We start from the raw sequence: 18,941 nt of genomic DNA, 5'->3' as shown, positions 1-18,941 counted from the left end.
AAACTCGGGGAGTTGGTGATGGACAGGGAGGCCTGGTGTGCCGCGATTCATGGGGTTGCAAAGAGTCGGACACGACTGAGCGACTGAACTGAACTGATTGCTGGACCATGTACTGTTTTACTGTATTTTTAAAAGCTGTGATGAACTTTTTTTCACCATATTTGGGATTATTAGTCTAAAAAATTTTCTAAGAAACAAAAGTACAGGGTGAAAGGGAATGACTTTAAAAAACTAAAAATATAATGCTAAATGACAGTAAAAAAAGTAATAAAAGTGATGCTCTTGGAAATACTCCTGGAAACATTGTGAATTGTTATTTGGAAGGCAGCTTAGTAATAGAAATTGTGACCCATAATAATAAATGGGAGGAAAGCAGAACCTTGTTACTTTAACTTGAATTAACAGTGATATTGAACATTATTATATATGCTGGTCACCAGTTGTACTTCTGTGAATTTTTTTTCATGCCTTTTGCACTTTAACTCATTGGTTGTTTTTCAATTCTTTTATAAAAATTCTTTATGTAAAATACACACCAATCCTTGTATCTGCAGTAAATAAGTCCGATTTTTAAGGTATGAAAGCTGTTCATCTTATGATATTGAATCCTTTTCTAAACTCTGGAAGTTATTCCATCTTCAGAGATTAAATATTCTATTATGTTTTCTTCTACTGTTGGTGTATGTGTTTATATTTAATTTTCTAAGCTGCCTAGAATTCATTTCTGGATGTGTTGTTAGCTGTTGTTTTAAATTTTCCAAAACTCATAGTAGTAAATATGTTTTTAAAAAATATTTTAAGTTTCATATATTTCATTTTATTCTCAGTGCATTTATTGAAAGTTTTCATAAATTCATTGGTTAAAGAGCAGTTCAAGAAGAGAGAAAGAATAAGATATATTTTATATATGTATGCCTCAGTCTCACTGTGGGTGATTTTTTCTTTTATCTTTTTGGTTTGTTTTGCTTTTACAAATGAAAGTCTGAGTAAAGGTTTATCTACAAAGCTGGAGGGCTCTTAACTATGGATGGTTCTGGAATAATTATTAGAAGGGTAACATCTGAATTAAATGGACCTTTCAAAATTGAGATTTAAAAAAAAAAAATGAGATTCTAACCAAGAGTCAGGGACTTCCCTCTGTGGTTCAGTGGCTAAGAATCTGTCTGCCAATGCAGGGGACACAGGTTCAATCACTGGTGTGGGAAGATTCTGGAGCAAAGTGCTGGAGCAAAGCCTGTGTGCCACACTACTGAGCCTGTGCTCTAGAGCCCATGCTCTGCAACAAGATAAGCCAGCAGAACAAAGAGAGAAGAGTAGCCCCCACTCACTGCAACTAGAGAAAGCCCAAGCACAGCAATGAAGACCCAGCACAGCCAAATAAATAAATTTTAAAAAGAAGCTAATGTGAAAAGGCTACATACCATGTGATTCCAGCTACATGTTCTGAAAAAGGCAAAACTCTAGAGATAGTAAAAAGATTCCCGGTTAGACTCCACAAACTCTGGGGTTTAGAGGCAATTCAGGACAAAGAGGGAAACTTCAAAGAAGGAGCTAATTTTAATAAAAACTAGTTAAAAAAAAAAATGTTTAAAGAGCCAGGAGGTAATACCTGCTTTCTCAAAATCTCAGACTAGAGATGGCATGCTGGGATCTGGGAGGGTGTGTTGGTTGTCCTAAATTAAAAAGTTAGGTGTTAGTGAAGCATAAATTGAGAGAAAAGGCTGAAATAGTTGAGCAGGAGGGGACTGAATTTGAGTGGTGCTTGTAGCCATATCCAGAAGCTGGGCCTTTCTCCTAAGGGTACATGGGAGCCACAGTGGATTCTATGCAAGGGAGTGACTCCAGTCTCTGGATGTGATTTGCATTTGGGAAGATCTCCTGTATTCCTGTGTATTAGCAGGAATAACACTGTAACTAAGGCTAGTTAGAAACCTTTAATAGTCTACTGAAAAAAAAGATGTTGAAAGTCTGAATAATAACAATCATGTAAATGACAGCAGACATGAATTAAACCAATAGCCCCGTCACATATTTAATCTTGTTTACCCCATAGCCACCCAGTTTTGGCACTGGTGTCAGCTTCGACTGCAATGTGGGAGACCTGGGTTTGATCCCTGGATTGGGAAGATCCCCTGGAGAAGGAAATGGCAACCCACTCTAGTACTCTTGCCTGGAGAATCCCATGGACGGAAGAGCCTGGTGGGCTACAGTCCACAGGGTCGCAGAGTCGGACACGACTGAGCGACTTCACTCACTCACTCACTCAAAGAAGGTAGAGAGGATAAGTACAAATAACTTGATCAAGATCACTCAGCACCCAGATCTGTTTGACTGCAGCGTTCTTTTCATTCCCTTGGACTAAGGTATTGGATGTTGGTGCGGATGATCTCGGTGATAACGGTGAAATGTAAAGGCGTTTTCATTCATTCCTCATACATTTGAGACCTGAAAGCCAGCTTCAGCATTCAAAAAGCGGAAAAGACAAAACTGACGAAGGTGTCAGTGAGCAGCTGCTGCTGCTAAGTCGCTGCAGTCGTGTCCGACTCTGTGCGACCCCATAGACGGCAGCCCACCAGGATCCCCCGTCCCTGGGATTCTCCAGGCAAGAACACTGGAGTAGGCTGCCATTTCCTTCTCCAGTGCATGAAAAGTGAAAAGTAAAGTGAAGTCGCTCAGTCAAGTCCGACTCAGCGACCCCATGGACTGCAGCCCACCAGGCTAACAGGATATAAAACTCCCCTAACTGCAAGAGTGACGACACCATTACCGCCCGTTGATCGCCACTCACACCAGACACACGCCCTGCCGGGACTGTCCCTGCAGCGCCTCCAGGGATCGCAGGCACCGCCCCGCCCCGCCCCCTGACACCTCCTTGGATCACGTGGTCCGGCGTGCGCGCAGCAGGATCCCGCGCAGGAGCTTCCGGGTTGGCTGCGACTACGCCGGCGGCGCAGGGACGCCAACTGCTGGCCGGGCGGAGCTGGGAGCCTGGGCGGGCCCGGCGCTGGCGCGCCCGCCAGGCAGCCAGGGGGGCGGGCGGCGATCCGGACCCTGCCGGGCGTCCAGAGAGGTATGTTAGCCACCAGCCCTCTGTCGGTGGGCGCTGCACCCGTGCGCGTATTGACTCCTTTCCAGCCGGCCGCTCCTCGGTCGGTCCCCAGGGGTCCGGGCTTGGAGGTGGAGGGCCTCCCTCGCGGCCGGCTTCCCGCTGGGTGGGCTCCGGGGAATCGCCAGCCCGGCGCCTTGCGCCGCGCGCGGTCGGGCGCCAGGCTGGGCGATCTGTGCCGCCTTTCCAAAGCGAGGGCCAGTGGGCCTTACGTTATTGTCCATTGCAACCACCTCCAAATTTACATCGTACCTGTACGTTTTCTTCTCCCTTTCCATTTTTGTTTCACAGACAAAATGGCTCCTAATATGTGAAATCGAGACACCGTAGTTTTCATTCTCGTGTTTGTGCAACTGTGGAAAGTTAGCGCAGTAAAGGACTTTAGAGATAGTTGATCCCAATTCCTTCATTTTACAGAGCAGAAAACAGACCCCGAGAGGTCACATGGACGTCGGAAGTGCACCCCAGCTGGATAATGGTACAATAGGAATAAGAACCCCAAACTATAAGTTTTTACATAATCTTTTTAAAATGATTAAAAAAAAAGCTAACAAAAGTGAATAGTTCCTTTGGGCTGGGATTAATCTTGCTAGAGAATGTCTCCCTTTTAAACATTACTTTCTTATTTCAGGCTTAATCCTTCTTGAGCTTCTAAAGAAAATGGCAGAAACATCATCAGAGCCTTCTGGGCAGCTGGTTGTACACTCAGATACACACAGTGACACTGTCCTGGCCAGTTTTGAGGATCAGAGGAAGAAAGGCTTTCTCTGTGACATTACTTTAATCGTGGAGAATGTGCATTTCCGGGCCCACAAAGCCTTGCTTGCTGCCAGTAGTGAATACTTCTCAATGATGTTTGCTGAAGAGGGGGAGATCGGCCAGTCCATTTATATGCTAGAAGGCATGGTTGCGGACACATTTGGTATCCTGCTAGAATTTATCTACACTGGTTGTCTTCAGGCCAGTGAGAAAAGTACAGAACAGATCCTGGCTACTGCCCAGTTCTTAAAAGTCTATGACCTGGTAAAGGCTTACACGGACTTTCAAAATAATCATAGTTCCCCAAAGCCACCAACTTTGAACACAGCTGGTGCTCCATTAGTTGTTATTTCTAATAAGAAAAGTGATCATCCAAAGCGAAAACGGGGAAGACCAAGGAAAGTCAACAGTTTACAGGAAGGGAAGTCAGAACTGGCTGCAGAGGAAGAAATACAGCTGAGAGTGAACAATTCTGTCCAAAACAGACAAAACTTTGTGGTTAAAGAGGGAGATGGTGGTGTACTGAATGAACAGATTCCAGCAAAAGAACTGGAAGAATCTGAGCCGACTTGTGAGCCAGCTAGAGGGGAGGAGATGCCAGTTGAGAAAGATGAGAACTGTGATCCCAAGACCCAGGACTCTGGGCAGGACAGCCAGAGTCGGTGCAGCAAGCGGAGGATTCGGAGGTCTGTCAAACTGAAAGATTACAAACTTGTAGGGGATGAAGATGACCAGGGTTCAGCCAAGAGGGTCTGTGGACGGAGAAAGCGCCCTGGTGGGCCTGAGGCCCGTTGTAAAGACTGTGGCAAAGTATTTAAATACAATCACTTTTTAGCAATCCACCAGAGAAGCCACACAGGTAATTATGCTTTTGCAGCTTATTGGAATGTGTTTTGGAGAAGTAACAGTAAAAACAGCTTTCATTTATTGTGCAACATCTATATGATGGGCATTGTAACAAAGTATGTGTTACTGCATTGAATTCTCCAAACTGTCTGGTGAAATATGAAATGTTATCCCGATTGTACAGTTGAAGAGACTAGGTTGTAGAAAGCTTAAAGTACTTGCCCAGGGCATCCATGTAGTGACAGAGGTGGGATGTGAACACAAGGAACCTGATTCCAGAACCTCTCTTCTTACCTGAAGTTGTTGCTTCAAGGCTTGAATGTTCAGGAATCGAGCTCTAGCCAAAATTAATCACCTTTATGATTCTTGAAGCTTCCTCATCTTGACCATAGTTGTATTTTTGCTCGGATATGTCTGGACAGTTCTCTCACTCAGCCATCTGTCTGTAAATGTTGTTTGCTTTTTGATCCTTCTAGCCCAAGGCTGGCCAATAGACCCTTTTGTGAGGATGAAAATGTTCTGTATCTGTGCTGTTCTTTTTGGTGACCTCTAGCCACAGATGTATTTTGAGTGCTTGACATGTGGGGACTGTGACTAAGGATCTGAATATTTTAACTAAATAGCCACTGTGTTGGACAGTGCAGCCCTAGGCAGAAATCCCTTCCTCCTTTGAGCTGTCTCTTATGTACCTACCTCAGTCTGCTTTGGATCAGGCAGTAGTTATATACCCTTCAGCCTAGTTGTAAGCATTAAGTATAGAGTCTAGTACTTAAGACTTCTTGTCATCAAGCAACCTGCTGCCTTAAGACCCAGCAGCATCCAGCACTGTGGTTCTCAACCTGGCCCCACAGATGCCCCGAGGCGGGGGACAGGAGACCAAAGGTCAGGGCCAGAGGCTGCACCCAACCCCTGCCTTCCTCACCCTCCCCGACAGACCTAGGGAAAGACTGGCGAGGGGCCCCGCAGACAGACCGACAGTCTCCCAGGGAGCTTCTTACACTACCAGGGCCTGGGTCCCAGCCCCAGAGCTTCTGGTTTTTTTGAGCGGTGGTGTTTTTAAAAGCTCCCTGGAGATTTTAAGCACAGAGAGCCTGAGAACCCTGAAGTTGGTTCTTTGAACAAAATAGACACTTAAGACATATTTGCTTGTTTGTGACAGAGGCTAAAGAGTTAAATAGTTCTATAAGATTTTAAGGAAAAAAACGTGTAGGCTCTTCCCTTTCCCTCAAGGTGTCCTGCACTTACACATTGAATCACTTTAGTGTGGGGCTCTTCTTCCATTTGAGTGGATACCAGTAGATCCATACAGTATGGAAACTCATCTTTTAGTTCCAGAAACATTTCCTGAATGATTTCATAGTAATCCCTGCTCTCTCTTTCTGGAACTCCTCCTATTTGGATGTTGAATCCCCTGGACTCATCCTCTAACTTTATCTTTTCTCTCCTATTTTCCATTACTTTTTGCTCTACTTTCTGGGACATTTCTACTTTATCTTTCAACTTTTATTTTTTACTTTTTTTTTTTTACTTCTGCAAACTCTTTTCGAAATTCTTTTTTTGTTTAAGTAGAATCTTCTTTTTGTTTCACAGTATAACGTCTTGCTTTTATGAGCCTCTTAATAACTTTTACTTATTTGTTATTTTTTAATGTTTTCTTCACTCTGGGAAGTGTCTGTTTTCTGCAGGTTGCTTTTTCTCTTCTCTGTTTTGTTATCTATTTCTACTGTGTCTGGTGGTTTTTTTTTTTAACTCATTTAATTATATGCAAGAATGGCTTGCTCATAGCTACTTGCAGCTCTGCAGGTGTGGAGAGGGCCTGAAGACATCCTGGCTGATACCTGGCATCAGGTCCTCAGTTCTTTTACTGCAGGCCCTTTGTATTCCAGGAAAAGATGCTCCAGTGCCCGCCTGGAGCCATAGGCCTGGCTGCCAGGGTCCAGTGCAGGAGAAGGCAGAAGTTTTGGGGGTAGTCTCATCATCCCAGGTGTACACTCTGACTTGCTGTCCCCATGGTAGTCCTATTGCACTGCGCTGGGTGACCTCTAACCCAGAGACCCCTAGTCTGGAGATCCTTTATCTGATTTAGCCGCTTCAAGAACAGTCTCCATCTTCCACTGGGGAAAAGGCCAGTCTCCTGGTTGCATGGAGACTGGATCTGTGTGTGGGGGTGGGGGTTGGGGGGGGCCAAACTACCTTAGAAACAGACTGTCATTTATTTCTTCCTCACCCCCATTTTCAGAGATAACAGATGCCAACAGTTCCTGACCTCATGAAGGCTCTGTCTTCAGTTAGGTTGTGTATCAGTGCTCCTCGCCGCTGGCATCACACTTGTCTGCTCCCATTTGCAAAATGTTATTGCTGATGTTGTCTCTCCTGCTAATTGTGATTTTCATTTGGGAGGGAACAAAGAGATGTGCAGATTCTTGCTCACACCATGTTCCTGGGGCTCTTCTTCCAGGGGAGCGACCTTTCAAATGTAATGAGTGTGGAAAAGGCTTTGCCCAGAAGCACTCCCTGCAGGTCCACACCCGGATGCACACAGGCGAGCGGCCGTACACCTGCACGGTGTGCAGCAAGGCTCTCACCACCAAGCACTCGCTGCTGGAGCACATGAGCCTGCACTCAGGTACGGCCCGCACTCAGGAGCCTGGTGCCGCCGGGTGCTCGCTCCCGGGGTGGGCATTACCGTGCTCTAAATGGGCTTTTCTCAGTCTCAGGTCATTCCCCACGTAGTTTCATTTAAAGACAGAATTGTGTATCTCTCAGAGTGTAGTTTAGAGTTCTGCCCAGCTTTGAGCCTTAAACTAGCATTTATAAACTGGCTGCTGAAAGTTGAATGTATAATCAGGATGTGTGTAAGCACCAGGCTTCAGAATTATTTTACTCTGGACAATGTTGGGGGGAACTTGAATTCTTTAGCACTGCCCTAGTCTCCACCACTCCCTATTGCCTTACGTGCCTTTGCACATTGATGACTCTGAAGACATTTGGGTTTGTAGACAAGTTACTTGTGCTGTTTGTAGACCTGGGCCCACTGTGATACTTAATTACTTCATTAGTGAGCATTCTAGTTCGTTATAGTTTTTTGCGTGTTTTGTTTTTTATTTGGCAGGACAGAAGTCTTTTACCTGTGATCAGTGTGGAAAATATTTCAGCCAGAAAAGACAACTAAAGAGCCATTACCGAGTTCATACAGGTACAATAAAGTGAGAGAAAATTTGGATTGGTGGGGGAGAAATGCAAATACAAATTGTTTCTGAATCAGTAGGTTCATGTTGTAAAAGAAAAGTGAGTTTATAGGGAAGCAGTCTAAATTAGGTGTCCTTGGGTTACTCTTACCACCTTGCAATTTGTATTGAATTTTTATATCACAGTTTCTGTGCCACACACAGAAACCCTGTAGAATTGGTGCCATTCAGGGCGCCACTTGGCTAAGAGGCCACCAGTCGATTGGTTGGTAGTTGTGTCTGGACAGCGGTGTCACCACCCCGTAGCTGTCCGTCCAGGCTTTCTCCAGCCTGGCCCCACCCGTTGTCCTTTTTTTTCTTTCCTGCCAACTGATGAAAAATGAAGAGGAGATTGGGAGCATCATTTGAGATCAGTTGGCCACAGTCGCACCAGTGCTTTGAGGGGAAAAGGAGATTTACACTTAGGGAGATGGGAAGGGTCCCACCTTTATTTGGGAAGCAGTGAGTTGAGATGCATAGGAAAATATTAACTGGGACCAAAATTAATTTAAAAATTGTTGTTGTATTAAAGTACCATATTTAAAGTGATTATTTTTCAGGGAAGTGCTTTAACACAAATCACTGAAGAAATGCAGGGACAGCATATATGCACTGACACTTTTTTTATTGTTGCGACAAGGCCACTCATTACCGGAATGCAACGACTGCCACCGCAAATTCATGGATGTGTCTCAGCTAAAGAAACACCTGCGAACACACACGGGTAAAAGTCCATCTCACCCTTTCTTTCTAGTATATTTCGTGTTTTCAGGAGAGCAAGAAATGAAATATTCAGAATCGCTTCCTCAGGCTGTGCGTATTGTGGATTGTGTGGGAACTTTATAAGTAGACTACTTTGAAAGCCCACTATCCTGTGTTGCGCTATCCTGTGGGGAAATCACATCTGTGTAGGTTAGCAAGATGAGACGTACTTACTGAGCACTATTCATAAATGAAACCTCACTTCATGCCACAGAAAATTGGGTTGGCCAAAAAAGTCCATGTGGGTTTTTCAGTAAGTTACCCAAGGGTGGACTATACAGGAGCAAATGTTTCTTCCACAGAATTGCTCTCCTCCTTGCTTCGGTGTTTACATGTTTGAGGGAGAGACCCACACCTCACTCTTTCTCTGTGTCCTCCTGACACTTAGGACACAGTGTCAGGTACACAGTAGGTGCTTGCTAAGTGCTGCATTTAGTCACTCATGCTTATTGAGGGTTCAAGTGGTATTGCCTTTATTCTTTTTTATATTGTGAAATTGTGGGGGTGGTTTTCGCTTTTTATCTAGGATAAAACAAACGTTTTCCCATTTTTTTAGGTGAGAAGCCATTTACGTGTGAGATCTGTGGCAAATCTTTCACAGCAAAGAGTTCTCTTCAGACCCACATCAGGATCCATCGGTAAAGTTTCCCTCATACTTTTCTCCCATGGAGTTCTCGTCCAGCCCTGGCATTCAGCAGGATGACATCCATTACCTACATAGAGTCCGTGTTAGTCGCTCAGTCATGTCTGACTCTTTGTGACCTCCCATGGACTATAGATCACCAGGCTCCTCTGTCCATGGGATTCTCCAGGCAAGAATACTGGAGTGGGTTGCCATTTCCTTCTCCAGGGGATCTTCCTGACCCAAGGATCGAACCTGGGTCTCCTGCATTGCAGGCTGGTTCTTTACCATCTGAGCTATAGGGAAGTCCCAGCCTGTATAGTGCTTTCCCCCAAATTATTACTCTAGGAGAAATTCCTGGGAAGCTTGTTATTTTGCTTTAAGAAATTCCTCATGCAGGCAAAATTAGAAAAACTGATTCTGACCCACAAAAGTTTGAGTTTTTGATGTCGTTTGTTGAATGTTGATTTTGGCCTTGGGGGATGATCCAAAACTTAAATCTTTAATCAAAACTAAATTAAAGTATATATATATTTATTTATTTTTGGCTGTGTTGGATCTTTGTTGCTGTGTGAGGGCTTTTCTCTAGTTTTGGCAAGCAGGAGCTATTCTCTAGTAGCAGGAGTTTGGTTTCTCTGAGGCTTGCGGGATCTTTATGGGCCAGGGATTGAACCCACGTCCCCTGCATTGCAAGGCAAATTGTTAACCACTGGACCACCAAGGAAGCCCCTAAAACTAAATTAAATTTAACTTAATATTTTCTGAATTAATTTTTTTGTTCACACAACTTGTTTCCAGAATTGATTTAGTAGTTCCTCTAACACAAATATTTAGGGACTACTCATATTTTTACAGAGAAGGCAATGGCATCCCACTCCAGTACTCTTGCCTGGCAAATCCCATGGACGGAGGAGCCTGGTAGGCTGCAGTCCATGGGGTCACTAAAGGTCGGACACAACTGAGCGACTTCACTTTCACTTTTCACTTTCATGCACTGGAGAAGGAAATGGCAACCCACTCCAGTATTCTTGCCTGGAGAATCCCAGGGACGGGGGAGCCTGGTGGGCTGCTGTCTATGGGGTCGCACAGAGTCGGACACAACTGAAGCGACTTAGCAGCAGTAGCAGCATACTTTTAATATTGAAATCAATCATATATATACTTGTTTGGCATCTAGAATCTAAAAATTGGCTGTGAGAACTAAAAACAAAAAATAGAACTTTTGTGACATATATTAATATTTACCTTCTTATCTGAAGTACACACTGTGGCCATAAAATTTTATCACATCTGACTCAGCCCCACAGCCCCATCCTTAGACATCCTTCCCCTCCCCCATTTTTTTTTTTCCTTAAGATTAGAAAGTGAAGCCCTTGGCAGGTGTGATACTTGTTCCAAGTCCTTAAGTTAGTAAGAGAACCCATGACTTAAGTCTCCAAGTCAGGTTAATTTTCCTCTCCTCTGGACTGCTTCTCCCTAAATAGTCAGGAAGTAGTGAAATCTTTCTGTTTTAAAAATAAAATGTATATTTTCTCGCAGAGGAGAAAAGCCATATTCCTGTGCCGTGTGTGGCAAATCCTTCTCTGACTCGAGTGCCAAGAGGAGACACTGCATTCTACACACAGGCAAAAAGCCTTTCACCTGCCCTGAGTGTAACTTACAGTTTGCTCGCTTAGACAACTTGAAGGCTCACTTGAAAATCCACAGCAAAGAGAAACACGCGTCCGATGCCAGCAGTATTTCTGGCAATAATAATGCCGAAGAGGTCAGGAATATTCTTCAGCTACAGCCCTATCAACTCTCTACCTCCGGAGAGCAGGAAATTCAGCTTCTCGTAACCGATTCCGTACATAACATCAATTTCATGCCAGGTCCTAGCCAAGGAATCAGCATCGTCACTGCAGAGAGTTCCCAGAACATGACGGCAGACCAGACTGCAAACCTCACCCTGCTCACACAGCAGCCAGAGCAACTGCAGAACTTAATTCTTTCAGCTCAACAGGAGCAAACAGAACACATCCAGAGCCTCAATATGATTGAAACCCAGATGGAGCCCTCACAGACCGAGCCGGTGCACGTCATCACACTCTCCAAGGAGACTTTGGAACATCTGCACGCCCATCAGGAGCAAACAGGGGAGCTCCATTTAGCGAGCGCTTCAGATCCGGCTCAGCACCTGCAGCTGACGCAGGAGCCGGCTCCGCCGCCAGCCACCCACCACGTGCCCCAGCCCACGTCGCTGAGCCAGGAGCAGAGCTGACCTGTTCACAGGCTTGGCTGCTCTGTTGGTCTCTTCTCCGTCAGCCCGCTGTGACCAGACTGTGTGCTTGAAGTTAGGCTTTCTGCAACACTCACTTATGGATTCTTACAGAGAAGCGGTAGCTCGCTAAGCTAGCCAATAGCTTAATGCTTTCCATCTGAGGAGCAGGATGTGTGTATCATGTTTTATATCTAATGTTGATTTGGACTTAACATTTCGATATTGATGAGTGGTTTTCATTTACTACATCTCTTAAAGACTTGGGTAACTTTTCTTTGAGGGCATTGTGTTAGAGTTTTTCTAAGTGAGTATTAAATATTCACAGCCATAGATACGGTCTTGCTGATCTTTCTAGTTATATTTTTGATTTTTTAGAACAAATGAAGTCATATGTTGAATTGGGTAAAATGGTTGGTTCCCCTTCCTTATTTGTCTTAGGCAACACAGTTGCTACTATAAGTTGGGGCTGAATGTAACAGATTATAACTTTGGGGACTCTGTCCTTTTAATAACTTCCAATCCGTTAAGATAGAGTAACTTCTCAAAATTTAATCTTTGCGTGTACAGTGGTCTCATCATATCATGTTTAAGATATATTCAAAAGACATAGAAACTAAGTGTCTATTTTAACTTGAGATTTACAAAAGAGGAAAGCCAGAAAGATAGGACCATTTTTTAAATTCTGAATTGAGCTTTTCTGAAAAGCATAGATTGACATGGTTTTTAAAAGCAGGTTGTTGGAAATTTTAAAGTGTAATTAAGGTATGAAATTGGACAAGATGTTCACCCCAAATTCTGAACTTTCTGTCAGCGTTGATATTAATCTCCATGATGAAGGTAAAATCTTTATTAATTATCCTGGAGTGCAAAATTCAGTGTAATTTGTGTTAAATATATTGGATTCTAATTGATCTCTAAAAATGTTGATCTGTGTATTGTGTCTGGTAAGTTTTTTGATAGGAACTTATTATAACCTGTTTTTATCACAAAGGTTAAATCTCACAAAATAGACACATAATTTTTAAAAGTAAATTCTCCTAATTTTAAAAATACTTTTGAGCCTCAGCGTCTTAGTAAGCCAGCATTATCTATAATAGTGTGATTTCAAATAATTGTCAGAAGGTTAAATTATGTTTTTGTTAAGTTTTCCAGCCCAGCCTATTTTATTGAATACTTTGACCACTTTCTCTCAAGTAAACTGGTAGAGGGTTATTGAGAAAAGAAGGTGGGCACTAGTGTATGTAAATTAACAATGTTGATTGAGAGTAGCAGTAATCGCCACTAAAATTAACAGGATCTTCACATCAGTCACTTCTTTGTTTTAGAGATCTTTGATTTCTACCCGAGTCAAATAAGTTTTTGGAGAAAATTTAGAATTGTTCAGGTTGAGAGAGGATAAAAGTTTTTCTAGCATATCTACCAAACTATAGTTGTTTTATTGTATATAATTCAAAAATTCTTAAATGATTTATCTTATATGTATCAGCCAAAGTATGCTAAATCAGGCCTGACTGGAGACAATTTTTATAAATACAGTTATGTCCTAAATACCATTTCAGATTCTTGACTTAGTCATTTAAACTATTTACCTTAACCTTATTGTTAAAATGCATTGTTTTTACCAGCTTTTCAAAGCCTACTGGCCCACATCTTTTTCTCCTGGAGATATGTAATATTAAAGCAGATAAATGCCTAACTACTCATTCTGGGTAGCTGGATATTTATTAATTAATTATTCAGGAAGTATGATCATGATCATATGACTATTTCCAAGTGAAGTTTAACTAGCTTTATGACAGTCTGCCTCTACTCTAAGAGAAACGTAGCGTGAGCCACATGCATAATTTAAAATTTTCTAGTAGCCACATTAAAAACATGAAAGATGAGATTAATTTTAATAAAATCACTTATTTAATCTAACATGTGTGCCAAGTGTTGCAGCATGTAAGTATGAAATATTAAACTATAATCATACTTGACAAATTCTTTTTTTCATACTGTGTCTTCAAAATCTGGTGTATTTTACATGGGGACTGCACACTCAGTTTGGATGCTAATGTTCATGACACACTTACCTGTTTTTAGGGTTCATACAGTTTACAGTTGAAAACCTAGGTTCACATATCTAGGTTACAGATACAGGTTTTTCCCCAATAACTGAAACAAGTGTGTTTTAAAATTTGTATTAGAATTAATTAAAAATAAAACCTAGTTCCTCAGTCACAACTAGCTGCATTGTGAGTGCTTGGTACTCACATGTTAGCTAGTGGCTTCTGGAGCACATGTTACCCGTCTCTAGCATGAGAGCCGGGCTCAGCAATAAAAATCTCTTCTGGAAGATTCTGGGTTATTTGACCAGCTGTCAAAGGGAAGTGAGAAAAGGAAAGCTTTATAAATCAAGTCTCTCTTCTGTGTCCCAAATACACATTCTGTCCCTTTGAATTAAATCCTGAATTTTAAGGTTTCATTGGTTTTTGTTTTTGTTTTTGTTTTGGCCAGCCCAGGTGTGGGCACACAGGATCCTAGTTCCCCAATAGGGATTGAACTCTCCTCCCTTGAAACTCTCGCCCCTTGCAGTGGGAATATGGAGTCTAAGCCACTGGACCACCAGGAAAGTCCCTGAAATCCTAATTTTAAAATTCAGTAACTGCACCCAAAGGAAATGACATGTACAGAAAAAATGTTTCTATTGTCTTTGAGAAGTTGTTGGCTCATTGTTTCACAACTTATTTTGTATTAAGCTTGTGCAATTGAAATAATTGTTTTAACAAGTACAGAAATACAAATTGCGGTTCTTAGGGACCAGTAGAGAAGTAGTACTAGTAGAAGCCTAGTAAGTCTTCCCTGGTGGCTCGGACAGTTAAGAATCTGCCTGCAATACAGAAGACCTGGGTTCGATCCCTGGGTCGGGAAGATCCCCTGGAGGAGGGCATGGCAGTCCACTCCAGTCTTCTTGCCTAGAGAATTCCACGGACAGAGGAGCCTGGTGGGCCACATTCAGTGGGGTCGCAAAGAGTCGGACATGACTGAGCAACTAACACTATAGAACTATAGCAGAATATTATGCTTCCAGACTGCTGAAATGACCCTATCACTTTTGAAGGTGAATCTTTGGTTTTCTCTCAGTAGGAGGCTAGCCTTGGGAAGACTTTAGCTCTTGCCATCAAAATGAGCTGTCCTTGAGCTTGCCCTGTGTGTTTCTTGAAACTTTCTGTCTCTCATCTGTGTTATTTTTCTGCATCTGGTTCTTGTGCTGTGAATGTGAGCAACTGGTCACATGATGCTGAGGGATATGAGAGTCTCACTAGAGATGCTTACACCTAGGTTTTCATAAGCTGGAGTAATAACAATATCTGCCACGTTGAATCTTTACTGTAGGCCTTGAGCAAAGCCGGTGTTTCAGGTCTCTATCTTAGGGCCTCTGAAACCTTTTCTGTATCAGGGTGCACAGAAGGTCTTACATGGTACCCTTCAGTTAGAGGACTTCAGGCATCTCTGGCCATGATTGGCAAATTAGTTTGCTAGGTAGGGCTGCTATAACAAATACCACAAACTGAGTGGCCTAAATGACAAATTTATTTTCTCACAGTTCCAGAGGCCGAAAGTCTAGTATGAAGGTGTTGGACTGGTGAGGACTGGTGTCTTCTGAGGCCTCCTTGCCATCTTTTCCTCCTTGTGTCTTCACATGCTCTTCCTCTCCGTGTTTTTATCTTAATCTCCTTGTAAGGACACTACTCATATTGGATTAGGGCTTACCCTGGTGACCACATTTTACCCTGGTTACCTCATTAAAGGCAGTATCTCCAAATAGTCACATTTTGATGTATGGGCATTAGTAACACCTGGCATCTGAAGTAGTGTCTGGGACACACCCATAACCCATTTGAAGCACAATCTTATTTTACTTAATTGTCATGACGTTTCTATATTATTACACCTGTTTTACAGATGAGAACACCGAGGCACCAACAGATGACGCCCATTGCCCAGGGTCACACAGTAAGTGGCAGAACTGGAACTGGAGCACAGGGCTGGCTATTCTACCGGATGGGCTTAATACCATCAGCCTTTTGAAACATTAAGCTGGGTTTCTCTTTACATATGATCTGCTTCATGTAGTAGAACCTTATTGACTAGAGGATCTGTTTATGAAATTTTAGCATACAATCATAAGCTTTTTACATAAAACAATAATAGTAAAAGTCTCTCTCCTACAGAAATGCAGTAACTACCGTATTAATAATATTCATGTTGGTATTTTACTACTATTAAGCTTCAAAGCTTAATCGCAATTTGCCAACTGAATAGAAGTTTCTACTAAAGTGAAAATTAACTAATATGAACTTCTGTAAGTGGGCCCTTTTTTCAAATTTCTGACTGAAGCTATTTTGTATTTAGGGCAGATTTGCTTTATTTTTGCTAACCTTGTAAATGTTCATCCTTAGTTTCCAAATGAAAATAAGCTTAAGTTCTCAAGAATTTAAAGAAAATGCTTTGTCCTGCTTTTGTAAAGAGTAGATCTGGAGGAGTTACCCGCCCCCGACCCCCACAAAAAAAATTCCCTTTGCCTTTTGTAAACAGCAGGTATAACGGAATGACCTCTAAAAGAAGCTGGAATGTCACTGCCATAGTTTATCTTGCTTTCAAATTCTTTACACATAGTTAAACAACAAACACATGAGTTGACTAGAATATATATACATATCGTCATTCTTACTGGAAATGTACCACACTAGGAGAAGGCAATGGTACCCCACTCCAGTACTCTTGCCTGGAAAATCCCATGGGTGGAGGAGCTTCATGGGCTGCAGTCCATGGGGTTGCTGGGGGTCGGACACGACTGAGCAACTTCACTTTCACGCATTGGAGAAGGAAATGGCACCCCACTCCTGTGTTCTTGCCTGGAGAATCCCAGGGACGGGGGAGCGTGGTGGGCTGTCGTCTATGGGGTCACACAGAGTCAGACACGACTGCAGCGACTTAGCATTAGCATCAGCATTAGGAGAGCTTTTGGGCTTCCCTGGTGGCTCAGACAATAAAGAATCTGCCTGCAATGCAGGAGACCTGGGTTTAATCCCTTGGTGGGGAAGATCTCCTGGACAAGGAAATGGCTACCTACTCTAGTATTCTTGCCTGAAGAATTCCATGGACAGAGGAGGCTGTACAAGAGTTGGACATGACTGAGTGACTAACACTTTCACTACTTTCAGAAGAGCTTTTATACTGAAGCTCATTTGATCACCTTCTCAACACAAAGTGTAGGAACTTTAGATAACATTAGGAAGAGATCTTAGCTTTCTTCCTTTATAATATAAGTGAAAAATAGTACTATATCCAGTGTGACATATAGAAAGGGAAAAATTTGAGCAGAGGTCAGGGAAGTTTCTTGGTCTCAGAGCATAGATTTATTTTTTTGAAAAAAATTTTTTTTTTTGGGCCACACCATGTGGCATGGAGGATCTTAGTTCCCCAGCCAGGGATTGAACCCTCACCCCTTGCAGTGGAAGCATGAGTCTTAACCACTGGACCACCAGGGAAGTCCCAATTTGTTTTGAATTCTTAATATCCATGATACTGTTAGTCGCTCAGTCTTATCTGACTTTTTGCAACCCCATGGACTGTAGCCTGCCAGGCTTCTCTGTCCATGGAATTCTCCAGGCAAGAATACTGGAATGGGTTGCCATTCCCTTCTCCAGGGGATCTTCTTGACCCAGGAATTGAATCCAGGTCTCCGGCATTGCAGGCAGATTCTTTACCATCTGAGCCACGAGGGAAATCTTATCCATAATATTAGATCATTTAATATATGGATTTGAAAATATTCCAAAGGAATAGTTTGGCTTTTGTTTTAGTTTGTTTCATCCTTGGATGAAAAGTTAAACTGAAGCTTCCTTAGGCTAAATTAGAGTTATAAACAAGAATGTCTTGTTTATAAAAAAAAATCTACCTCTTATAGATAATTCTAGTATGATTAAGTGGCTTCTGGACAAATTTTCCTATAATCTTAATGTCTGAAGTATGCAAGTACTCTCTTAACAAAAATATAGGAAAGTATTTAAACAGATCCTGAGCCTATTTGTGTTTTTAATCTCTGTCCTTTGTGTTATCTCAGAGTATATGAAATCATCATTGATTTCTGGGGAAAGTATTTGAATAAAATGCAGCATATAGAGGATGAGGTTTCAGGGCAGAATAAGAAAGGATGAGGGACCCAAATTTTCAAGTCACTCACTCTTACCAGCAAAAGAGAAAGCTGGAATTCATTCTTGATGGGCCTTTCCTCACCCTCCACTCCCAATCCATCATCAAGTTATATCAGTTTCACCTCAGACTGTATTTTGAGTCCATCCACTTCCTCCATCCCAACTGCTGCACCATCAGCATGTCCTCTTGCCGGTACGCCTGCTTTTCTTCCCCTCCCCCGCCCCCTTTTCTGCTGGAAATGGTGATCCATCTGGGCTCACCGCTCTGCCCTGAGCATCAAGCACAGCGCCTTGCTAAATGCATGAATATTGTGTGCTTAATGCAAATATGATCATTACTTCTGCTCTGCTTATAATCCTTCTGCAGTTTCCGACTGCACTCAGAATAAAATCCCCAGCCCATCTTCCTCTTGGGTCCCTTCCCCATTCTCACTTCCAGCCACACTATCTTCCTTGCTGTTCCCGAAACACAGCCAGCAACTTCCTGCCTTAGGCTTTGAGGCAGGCAGTTTCTCAGGCTTGAAATGTTTCTGCGCCTCCTCCCGTCTCAGTGTCTGCAGGTCTGTCAGAACTCAGTGCAAGTGTCACTCCTCACCCTCTAATTGTCTCCTACCCTTTAATCTCAGTCAAGCCACCTTTCATATCTGTCCACAGCATGCTACACTTTGGACTCAGCTGGTAATTATTTTTACATTAGGAGCTGTGTCTGCTTGGTTAGACAGCAGCTGTGGCTCCTGACCCAGGACTGTGGGTGTGGCGTTTGAACACACTGACCTACGGGTGTAAAGTCATATATTGGATGGCTTAGAACCATCACCTGCAGTATGGGATCCAGTTTCTGACTCCAGGTTTAGGAGATGAAAGGATGAGAGGTGTGGTAAGAATGGCATTGCAGAAAGACAACATGGTGTAAATTAGAGGAAAGGAACCCTGTTTTAATGGCTCAGGTTTTTAACCTAGGCCACTACTCGCATGATTTATTTGCAAAAACATTAGAATGGGATTCTTTTATTATTTTTTAAAATGTGTATTTATTTCTGGTTGCACTGAGTCTTTGTTGCTACACAGGGACTACTCTAGTTGCGGTAGGAGCGGGTCTCATTGTGGTGACTTCTTCTGTTGGCAGAGGACAGGCTCTAGGTGCGCAGGCTTCAGG

General features: G+C 42.7%; 1 protein-coding gene across 7 annotated transcripts; it reads left to right on the top strand.

Moving 5' to 3' along the window:
• Positions 1 to 2,914: 2,914 nt before the first annotated feature.
• On the top strand, positions 2,915 to 14,049 carry ZBTB24 (zinc finger and BTB domain containing 24). Of its 7 annotated transcripts, XM_006075443.4 has the most exons (8): positions 2,918 to 3,070; positions 3,524 to 3,584; positions 3,738 to 4,724; positions 7,170 to 7,337; positions 7,824 to 7,907; positions 8,579 to 8,662; positions 9,257 to 9,338; positions 10,862 to 14,049. In XM_006075443.4, the coding sequence occupies exons 2-8, from the start codon at positions 3,551 to 3,553 to the stop codon at positions 11,580 to 11,582; spliced, it is 2,160 nt and encodes a 719-aa protein (XP_006075505.4). In that variant the 5' UTR covers positions 2,918 to 3,070; positions 3,524 to 3,550; the 3' UTR covers positions 11,583 to 14,049. The 7 variants fall into 7 exon arrangements, 4 of the variants coding, with proteins under 4 accessions (XP_044780326.2, XP_044780328.1, XP_006075505.4 ...); XM_044924391.2 differs by lacking the exon at positions 3,524 to 3,584 and having other exon boundaries at positions 2,915 to 3,070; XR_006542429.2 differs by lacking the exon at positions 10,862 to 14,049 and having other exon boundaries at positions 2,917 to 3,070; positions 8,499 to 8,662; positions 9,257 to 9,322.
• Positions 14,050 to 18,941: the final 4,892 nt, after the last annotated feature.

The sequence above is a fragment of the Bubalus bubalis genome, chromosome 10 (genome assembly GCF_019923935.1).
Source record: "Bubalus bubalis isolate 160015118507 breed Murrah chromosome 10, NDDB_SH_1, whole genome shotgun sequence".
NCBI classification, from domain to species: domain Eukaryota; kingdom Metazoa; phylum Chordata; class Mammalia; order Artiodactyla; family Bovidae; genus Bubalus; species Bubalus bubalis.
Note: the sequence above shows the minus strand (reverse complement) of the source record. Positions and strands in the feature narration are given on the sequence as shown.